This window comes from Gymnogyps californianus, chromosome 5 (assembly GCF_018139145.2).
Source record: "Gymnogyps californianus isolate 813 chromosome 5, ASM1813914v2, whole genome shotgun sequence".
In the NCBI taxonomy this organism is placed as follows: Eukaryota; Metazoa; Chordata; class Aves; order Accipitriformes; family Cathartidae; genus Gymnogyps; species Gymnogyps californianus.
In genome coordinates, this window is record NC_059475.1 from 21472849 (window position 1) to 21483156 (window position 10308).

The following is a 10308-nucleotide window of genomic DNA, read 5'->3' on the forward strand; positions in this document are numbered from 1 at the left end:
AAGCAGCTTCAGAAAAAGGAGCTGGAAGTATAACTTATTCTGTGCAACATCTGTGATGCTTTTCTTACTGAAAGATGAATTTGAGGGACTTGTAGTGAATAAAGTAATCTCTTGCAGAGAAAATACAATTTGGCAGGGAAAAAAAGGGAACTAACATTGGAATCTCTGCCTTGTAATTCAATTTTACACATCCTGATGCCAGCTGTAACCACAACTAAGATAAGCAAACTGGTGAAACTTCACTGGTTGTAAATTAACAGGCCAGGGCTAGTCTAATCACTGGGGAGAGCTACATCCCTAGCCTTTCACATATAACTAAAAAAAAAAAAAGAAAAGAAAAAAAGTGCTATCTCGAATACAAAGCAGCGAGGAAGTACAATAACAGAGTTTTGACTCAGCTCCTTTTGCTCTGATGCTAGAGCAAAGGGCATGAGTCAAAGAGATTTTAAGGGACCATGAGTGGCCTGGACCACAAGGAGCTCAAGGGATCGCAAGCAGAGCAGGGGAGTGTGAAGTCCTCAGTATTCCCAAAAGCAAATCGCAAACACTGTGAATCTTGTTAGCCAGCATCCCACACAGACGTTTGTATTTAGCTATACATTCGTTCCTGAGTCTCTGAAAAGTGATCTCTATTCACTTTACGCCTTCTTATTCCCCACCGTCAACCAAGCCCTTGTGAAGTTGCAGCAGGTGACAGGCGCAGGCCAGGCTGCCCAGACCAGAGCTCCTCTCGCTGCTCACCAGCCTGCCCGAGGCCGCCGTAATCAGAGGTAATTGCCCGGGCTGTTATCTCCCTGCAGCCTGCGTCGTGCTTCCAAATACCTCTAATTGAATTGCTATAATTTTTACCCTTCCTAATGCAGTGGGTTGGCGAGGGGGAATGACCCAGGGGAGGTGGAGGAGAGGGGGGTGGGCGGCTCTCGGCTCCTCACGCCCCCGGAGGGCGCCCCTCCTGCGCGGTCGTGCTGCAGCCCATAAAGAGCGGAGGGAACCGAGGGTAGGCGTGCAGATCTGTACCCGCGCACCGTGGCTATGTGGTGAATGCCTGCCGGCAGCACTGCAGCTGTGGTACAAGTCGCCCCGCCGCCAGCACCAGGTGAAACGCTGCAAGGGAGAGGCCGTCGCGCCCCAGCTCAAGGTACTCCCCTCTCGGCCTCTCTCCCAGTGGGAATTTGGGTGCCAAACCGGTAGCCACAGCCGCCCTGCCCCACAGGAAGAAGGTTCACCCCCACTTCCCACCCGCGGCGGGGATGCTCACATGCCCTGGGGGATCCGTAACTGGAAGGCAAAGCGATTAACTCGGAGCACTTACCCTAGTACGGTTTCTTTCCAGATGCAGAAGTGCGGTAGTTTCCTGTTTCTGTCTTTAATCTTTTGTGCCACCCTGTCAGAAACATTTGGACTGGTTTTGTCAGTAAGTACTGATTTCACTGTTGGAGGTCCTATCCATTGGGCAGCATCTCAGATGTAAAAGTAACAGTAAACCTTGCAGTGATATACACCGTATTTATATTGGTTGGACAAGATGCAGCACTGAAGAACACTGGGCAGTAAATATGTTTTTAGTTAAGAACTTGGGCCTTTTTAATACTAGCTCCCTTATAAAAAATAATAGGACTAAAGTGAAAAGGGTGTCTAGTTTATAGACCAAAATTGAATGGATGTCCCATCTGACTCAGAAAAGGTGGTGTACATATGGACTTTTTTTATAAAGAGGCTGTCATGTAAATTCAAATAATTAAAAGAAAACATTGCTGTTTATTAAGGTGGCAATATAAACTTGGAGCATAAAGTCAAAATTTCTGCCTCCAAAGTGTGATTTGCAGTTTCATTTATATGGTGTGAAATCTTCACACCACATGGATTTTGATAGCAAAACTATTGGCTTAGATAGGGAGGGGGCAAGAGTTCATGATTAATATTTTCTTCAATATTATTGGCTTTTATTTTTTTTACAATATTTCTTGATTTCAAGCCTTCAGAAGACACTTTCTGCTAACAGAATGTCCATTTGGATGCTGTTTGCTTTGTCTTCAGAAAGCACTGTGTAGCTCATGCAGTAACATACTTGCATTTTTTTCTTTAAGGCAAAAGAAAAAAGGGGCTGGACTTTGAATAGTGCTGGTTACCTACTTGGGCCATGTAAGTCAAGCACTTTTTTTTTTTTTTTGCATTATTTCAAAATGCGGAAGGTTTTTTCTTGTACACCAGTTTGCTGTAGTGTGCTAATCACTATTCTGATGAATGCAGTAATTTTTGTCTAAACCTGCAAGGCTGAAGAAATTCATTTGGGAGAACACTTGCTTAAATATTTGTTACATGCCTATTATAGAATAGAGTTGTCTTAGTAACTATTCTTTTCTAAAGCAGAGTTGTGCTGTAAGGCTTTATATCCAGAAGCACATCTGGTCACTCTTTGTACTTCTGAATTGTAATTGTCATATGACAAATACTCCCCCTTTGCCTTCCCCCCCCCCCCCCCCCCCCCCCGAAGTGTTACAAAATCTTATAGCATCTTATATGTCAAGCAAAGAATAACAAAATGTGATGTTTTGGCACTTCTCAATGTATTTTGGAAGTCAACTTTAAATCTATTTGAAAATGGCTTTGCTACCTGGCTTTATTATACTACTTTTTTTTTCTTTTCAATTAAAGCAAAACAAATTAAAACAGTAATATGCAAACTCATGACTGTAAATATTAACAGTTCACTATGTGAAAAATATTTAATGTACAAGGTGTTTAAAATACAGGAGCACATTGGCTTACAAAGATGGAGAATCACAAATACAGAGTGTAAGAAAAGTGAAATACAGTGCTAAGCTGTCTCAAATATCTGTCCTTTTACCATTGTTTCTTGTAAATGTAGTAACGCTCATTACCAGTATTTCTATATTTTCAGTCTCAATAATACATGACAAATACTACAGATACTTACTATGACTCTCTTCATTCTTTTTAACTAACCTTAAGGATACCTAAAAAAAAATTTAATGACTCTCTTCATTCTTTTTAACTAACCTTAAGGATACCTAAAAAAAAATTTAATATATCTTAAATGTATTAACTGGTTCTGTAAACGTCTGGAAGTATATTTGCCCCGAAGCAGATCTAACCAAATTGGCAAAGATACTGTGGGGAAATGTACTTGTCAAAGTGCCGTTTATCTAAGACTGGATAATAGGAATCATCCTTTGTTGCAGGTCATATTGATCAGCTTTTACTGATAAAGGAAATGCCCATTGCAAAGGGGAGAGAAGAGGCACCAGGGGCATGTAAGATAGTTTTTGAAGTTATTCACATAAACTATCTGCAGTTTTCTTTTAGGCAAACTCACTAGCAACATTTTCTAAAAATAGAGGAAAGAGTAGCAAAAACAACTTCCCAGATTACACATGAATGTACAAACTTACATTTTCTTTACAACTTCCTCTGAATTCAGTAATAGCTTCAGCAAGTATGTAGTACAGGACTGGGTCTGTAAATGATACAAATCATAAGCACAAATTCAGAAGAAAGGTTATTTTATTTAGTGACACATTAATTGCTTCTTTGTCATTTTGTACATCAAAAGTGCCCATCATGATCTTTTTTTTTTTTTAAAATCCATGAAAAGCAAGCAATATAGCAAAGGTTCTTAAGTCCATTAACTCCTTTGATTTTTAATTTATTTATCAGATGCAGTAGATAACCACAGATCATTTAATGACAAACATGGTTTCACTGGTAAACGTGAAATACAGCCTGATGAGGATACTAAAGCAGGTAATGCAATTCTGAAAGCCAATATTGTTGATTTGTTTTTTTATGTTTAGTAATTTATTTACTGTTATTGAGTTAACTACCTACCTAGATACAAGGCTATTCCTGCTCTTTAACAAAAATCCTAATAAACATATGAAAGGAAGAAAAATTAAATTTGGCCATTCAGTGTGCTCTTTGTATATGGTCATAGTTTAAAACATCCTGGTACCTAGGGAAAAGTACTGTAATTACATTGCTTTTAAAGTATAATAGATCATATTCCTTTGAATAAACCTAGTTTTTCCTTTTCATATATTCAGATGAGTATTTCAAATGTCAGTCTAGACACTCAAGAGTTAATTTTTTTTAGCAAAGAAGTGAGCCCATAAAGGAATCTTTCAATAGAGAAAGCTATAAAAACTGGCAAACTTTTTTTTAAAATTCTGATACTTCAGAGCTGAAACTAGATCTCAGAACTGTATGGCACTGTTTATGTTGCAAGAGTCTTCACTATTTAAAAAAAAAAATAAAATTCCATGTCAAGTCTCACAATATTTCCTATATTTAAGCAAGATCAATTATCTTTAGAAGATTGAGAACCTGGTCAAAACCAAAGTCAAGTCAACATACTGTTTTGAGGTTGCATGTATCGGAATTTAGTAAATGGCAATGAAAAGGATGCAACCTTGTTCTGGATTCATCATCCAAAGCTGGGCCTCTACGATATATGTCTAGACTCCCTTTATGAAGAGAAGCTGGCACTTTTAAGATTTATTTTGAACACCTACTTCAGGATAAGATGTAGAAACTTCTAGGAAAACCTGTTTGTTTCTCCTCAGGAGAAACTAAATCTGCTACAGACATCTAAAGTGAGCTGGGATGAATCTCATCTTTAGACTGGCAGGGTGATCTGTTCCTCACTGCAATCAAAGAAAGCAGTACTTACTTGAGTACCATTGCGTTAATCACTGCACTCATGGGAGAAGACAAGTCCCAGCCCCAGAGCTCTCATAGGCTATTTTAAATCCACCCAGCACAACCCAAATGTAGCTAACACTAAATAAATTCATAAATTTCATGGACATAATTACTTTGTAAATAGAAGAGTAACATTAGTACAGTTCTTAGTTGTTACGTTGTCAGAATGACTGCCAGTTTAGTTCTGGTACATAGTTACATAGTGGGGTTTTGCGTCTGTGGTGGTTTTGTGGGTTGGGTTTTTTTGGGGGGGTTGGTTGGTTTGGTGTTTTGTTTGTTTTTAAGAAAAAAGGGGGAAAAAAAATGAAGAACCTACTTCCTCAAACACTGGTGTAAAAATAATATTTTGCTAGTCAGAAACAATGTGAAAGGAAGGCATTTGTAATCTAACAATGCAACTTACGTTGCAACATGTTGCCATTTGTGGATATACTACCAGCTCCTTTACAGGAATATGATCTTTAAGAGTTATGGAACTCTTCTTGCCAGATTCTGCTGCATCTCCACAATTATGAGTAAACCCAACCAAACTTGTCTGGATGGGACCTGAAAATTATAAAACTGCCTCTGTTATGAACCTCATGCTAGATGTTCTTCTCATCAAAAGTTTTCTTTGAACCTGAAGTTTATTATAGAGTTCCTATCCAAAGGAGATTTGAATATAAAAAATGGATAAGGTAGTGAGAATTCTTATTTTAATTGAAAATGAAGGATTTCTTTCATTAAATTCTGCTGATTATTTCCAAAAGTATCTTAAAACGGCAATATACATACACATTATTACTGCTAAAGAATTAATGCAAAGGACTGTTCTCTCTCCTTGAGGGAATGCTGCAAAATTCACAAGCTCTCCAGATAACCTAGAAGAACTTGTAAGCTGTACTAGTTACATAACACTAGGTCCAGGGGTGGGGGGGCTGTGGAATCTATGAGCATAACTAGGAAAATCTTTAAATTCCAAGAGCATAACAGTTTCTTTACTAGAGTCTGCAAGTAATTGGCTATATGGAATTAAGTTCAACAGTGGAGTATATGGAAATACACGTGTACAACATGCTCAAGTCACTAAAGAAAAATATTTATCCAATAAATGTCATGTTGGTAATAAAATCTGGGTCAATAAACTACTAATATAATAATGATTAATCATAACAAAAATCCATAGCAGGTTAGGTGGGAATAAAAATTAAATTAAGGAAAACTTCAAATAATACAAATATTATTAATGTAAGTAATAACATCTTTGTGTCAGTTCAAAGACTGGAAGACAAGACTTTTAGATGCAAATTTTTTAAATGCTGACTGTCTATATACCAGAAACTTCCATGTCCCTTACAACTCCCCATCAATATTTTTTATTTGTGCTACAGAGCTCAGTCTACCTTCTGACCTGTATGTCACTAGAGGCCTCAATCTTCTCTTCCATCATGGAACAATTCCCCCAACATTCACCTGCTGCAAACTCAGTCTTTCAGACTGTTTTCTGAGATTAAAAACATCCCCTATGATAACATCAAGGGACTATATTTTCAGTGATGTAATAATGGACTGTTAGTCAGATACTGGTACCCATCTGTCCTATATGCAGAGAACTAAAAATCGTACGGAGATTACTTACCATTTGTTCTGTAATATAGAACAATTCTCCATCCTGTTGGTAAAAAGCAAGATGTCTCTTTTTTTTTTTTTTTTTTTTTTTTTTTTTTTTTAAATGGACACAGAAAGCATACTTCTCAGCTTCCCAAAGTGCAATAACAAGCTCCCAGGGCACTTGATAAATTGGGCCATTTAAAAAGCATCAAAAGGCCTACTTTCACAAGATAAAAGAGGAGTACATTGTGTTAGATACATATACAAAAACACACCTTTCTGAGCTTTTAGTAAAGTCCCAGGCCTAGCTTTTGGATTACAAATCACTTCTGTATCACTTGAGTGGCTTATTGGGAACAAAGTCAGACTACACGAAGAACTTTTAACTGTTTTCCAAAGCTGATGAATTTATTTGCTAAATTTATCTTTCTCTTCAATCTCAGGCTAGTGGACACAAAGGAGAGAGTTGAGAACAGAAAATAACTCCCTTCTGCAACAGAACTCATAATGCCTTAAAGACCGTGACCATCAAGGCATCAAAGCAGCTCCTATGCAGCAATAGCATACAAAGCTGGGCAATTTTGATTCTGAGAATTGCAGTTACCTACCTTAAAGTGGCTTCACTCTTCCATGAAATGAGGTTTTTCCATTAGGGATTTTAAGGAAAAAGAAATTTCAGATTGCTTTTTTTCAGAGTACTCATAAACCTAGCCACAATGTCACATACAGTAGATCTTTATATCACGTTAACATTAAGTAACAACCAACTTGTTTTATAGGGAATCTTGGAAGACCATTGGCTGATGAAAACATTGTGCGCACAGTAATTGAATTTTTGACTTACTTGCATCTTAAAGGTTAGTGAATACCTTTTTAATCTTTCACACTTTCTGGTGTGAAATTTACTGAGAAGATAGGACTATCCTTGAATGTACAAGCCTGCTACAGATTTGAGTGTGCAAGACTTTGAACAGCATCTCTGGTCGGGGGGAGGAACTGTCAATTCCATTTTAGTGCACTTAGGAATAGGCCTGATTTAGAGAGTGCAGGTAGTCCTGCCAAACTGCAGGTCAATGAATATCCAACGTAGCAGGGTTCTAATACCATTTGATTATTTGGGCACTGTGAAAATAGTAACAGCTACTACTGAAATTGTATGGACCCAGCTTTTAGAAGAGTTGAAAACAAACTAAATACAGTCTGATTACATGGGAGTTAGTATAAAACAATTCAATAACAAATTAAATAAGACCTCAGTTTAATACCAAGAACAGCTGGTTGAAATCCTGAAACACTTGTTAGTGACAAAAGAAATACGTCTCCCTTTCTGCATGTGTTCTACAATAAAGTCAGATCATAAAATTGCAACAACACTAAGCTGAATGTTGGCAAACAGCTCAAAATTCTGCTAGTAAAAACTCTGTGGAGTCTCAAAAGTGTGACAAGAATCGTAAAACTGAGCTTACAGCTGATTCTATAAGGATGGTAACTTTATTATAGCATTAGGTGTAGAAGAAAGCTGGCTGCTTCTGAGTTTTCATTAGTTTTGCTTTTTTTTAAAAAAAAAAACAAACCACAGTTCTGAGCTTTTAAAAACCTCTTCAGCCCTTCTAAAACTGTCTACAAAATGTTCAAAACCATAATATATACTTGTGAAGAAAACAGCAAGGAGAAAAGTTATTTTTACTGCAAATGTTTGAGGAATTAACTGTCTCAGAAAGCAGACAATTCAATAAATCTGTAACTTCTATATTCTTACCTTTGTATACAACAAATTATAAGCAATTTTGTGGCAAGAGTATGCTGTGGAATAGTAACAAAGAACTGTGTGTTACATTTGTATTTTAATTTCATTATTAAAAGAGACTTTCAAGAGATCTGTTCATTTTCTGTGTCTCTAGGAAACAAAATTCTAGACATCTTTGGCATCACTTTCTAAGTGATTTGCACCCACGCAAGCAAAATAATTCTCACTACTGAAAATATCAACCTAATGTTTGTTGAATCAACTTTGCATTTGAAACAAAAACTCTTTATGGTTAGTCCTAAGGGCCTGAGGTAATTCAAACGTATATTTAAAGTAGATTATTAGCATGTATATTTACTGTGGACAAAGAACTAGCTTGTTTGTTGTGCCACTGTGAAGAAGAGAGAGCCCTTAACACTCCTTTACCCTGCTATGTGAGCCTAGGAAGTAAAACCAGTAACTGGACAAAACAGAAAGGGTGTGAAACATGCTGAGCTCAAGCATACACTCTGATGAGTAGACTAAGAGCTGCTAAGTTGGTCAAGAAAATAAAATGCATCTTATAGAAATACAAATTACTTCTTCCCTGGGACGAACGAGCAAAAAAGGCTGTATTGTAACTCTAAGTAACAATTTCTTGTTTAGGGTAGTGATGACAAACAGCTGTTTTTATTCAGAAAAGATGGTATTATTATCTGTCCTCATAAAAAAAGGAATCTCCAGATCATATAAAATGGCCTTTCCCTGAGACAGTTCTTGTATTCCCAGGTTTCAAAAGACACAGAATGTTATCCCTTAACAATATTTATTGGCAAGACCTGGTAGGAACTCTTACACAAAATCAGAACTGTAGATTTAGGAGGTGAAAAACATACTTTATTATGGTAGAGACACTTTAACATTTTTGCTCAAATGAAACTTTATTACATTAAATATATTGGTTTAGATATGTTCCTTTTGGGGGGACGGGGAAAACTCCCATTCATGGGATTCAGATTCAGGCAAAGGTTATTCAAATTAGACATACATTTTGATCTGCAAGATAAGGTTAATACTTTAACTGCTAAGAAGTATCTTCGCGATAACTAAAAGCAGCCTTCAGCTCTTTCTCTTTAAAATTGCTCCCTCCAGCTTTGAAGGCTTCCCGTATAGAGCAGCCTGTAGGATGGCAGCTATAGCTGGATAATACTAAAACTTTTGAGATGCTGGGATCCAGCAATATCAATTGACATGATAAAACTGATAAAATTTCATTGTCATTCTGTCACTGCTGTTTCTAAAAAGGTGAAATTAGAGCAGGAAGATATTAACATTCAAAAGAAAAAAACAGTAGTTTATAAATTAAAATATGAAAAGTTCAAAAATTTGCCTCAGTTGAGAGAAGACGACTATAAAAACATACGCTACTGAAATTGGATTTCATTATTTAATTGCTAAGATTAATACACATACTAGTAACATATCTGTTAATTCTCTCTTTTTTTTTTTTTTTCAGAGGTGGGAGGAGCACTTGACAAACTACCTTCACCAGAGGAAACAAACCAGTCTTGAAGAAGAATGCATTTTTATTTTGTTGTAGTGTAGATTTAAATTGAATTCTAAGCAAAAGATCTAAATGAGCTGAAGATGAGAAGTATTGTTTGCATTAATCTGATAAATGGTAAACAGCATTCTGCCCTCTGTTTTTTTCATTTGTTTGGGGTTTTTTTTGCTTTTTTTTTTCCTCGCCTGTGATGTTATAGTGTAAAATTTTGCCTTGGTAAAATTTTTCTGTAGGTAAATGATAAAATAAAAATAAAGAGCAACTACATTGTTTCATTCTAAAATTAAATACATACCAGCACACAATACATCATATACAAAGCCCAGGTTAAATTGTAAGATTACACTGCATCTATACTCTGCAAAATTACAGTAAAATAAAACATAAATACTACATATTGGGTACTTGAGCTAACTGAGAAAACGAAGAAGAGTGACTTCGAACTGCTGCTATACAGAGTCTTTTTAGGTCAGAGATCTGTCTGTACTTCTGTGCTTCATGGAAGCCTTACTTCCCGTTCATATTTTCATAGACATGACATAAACTTATGTTCATTTTAAATTTCATAGTATTTGCCTTTAATACACCAGCCCATTGACCGAAGCGTACCTTCATGCATTACAAATTTAACTGTTCTGTACAGGTAATAGGTTTACACAAATCCTATGTGTAGGATTCCTATTCCTATGTAGTCAAGAATACTGGA

At 36.6% G+C, this 10308-nt stretch overlaps 1 protein-coding gene across 2 annotated transcripts; it reads left to right on the forward strand.

Moving 5' to 3' along the window:
• Positions 1-573: 573 nt before the first annotated feature.
• On the forward strand, positions 574-9877 carry GAL (galanin and GMAP prepropeptide). Of its 2 annotated transcripts, XM_050898066.1 has the most exons (7): positions 1082-1138; positions 1334-1414; positions 2088-2142; positions 3204-3275; positions 3679-3765; positions 7092-7169; positions 9555-9877. In XM_050898066.1, the coding sequence occupies exons 2-7, from the start codon at positions 1334-1336 to the stop codon at positions 9608-9610; spliced, it is 429 nt and encodes a 142-aa protein (XP_050754023.1). In that variant the 5' UTR covers positions 1082-1138; the 3' UTR covers positions 9611-9877. The 2 variants fall into 2 exon arrangements, with proteins under 2 accessions (XP_050754024.1, XP_050754023.1); XM_050898067.1 differs by lacking the exons at positions 1082-1138; positions 3204-3275 and adding an exon at positions 574-770.
• The last annotated feature ends 431 nt before the right edge of the window (positions 9878-10308 follow it).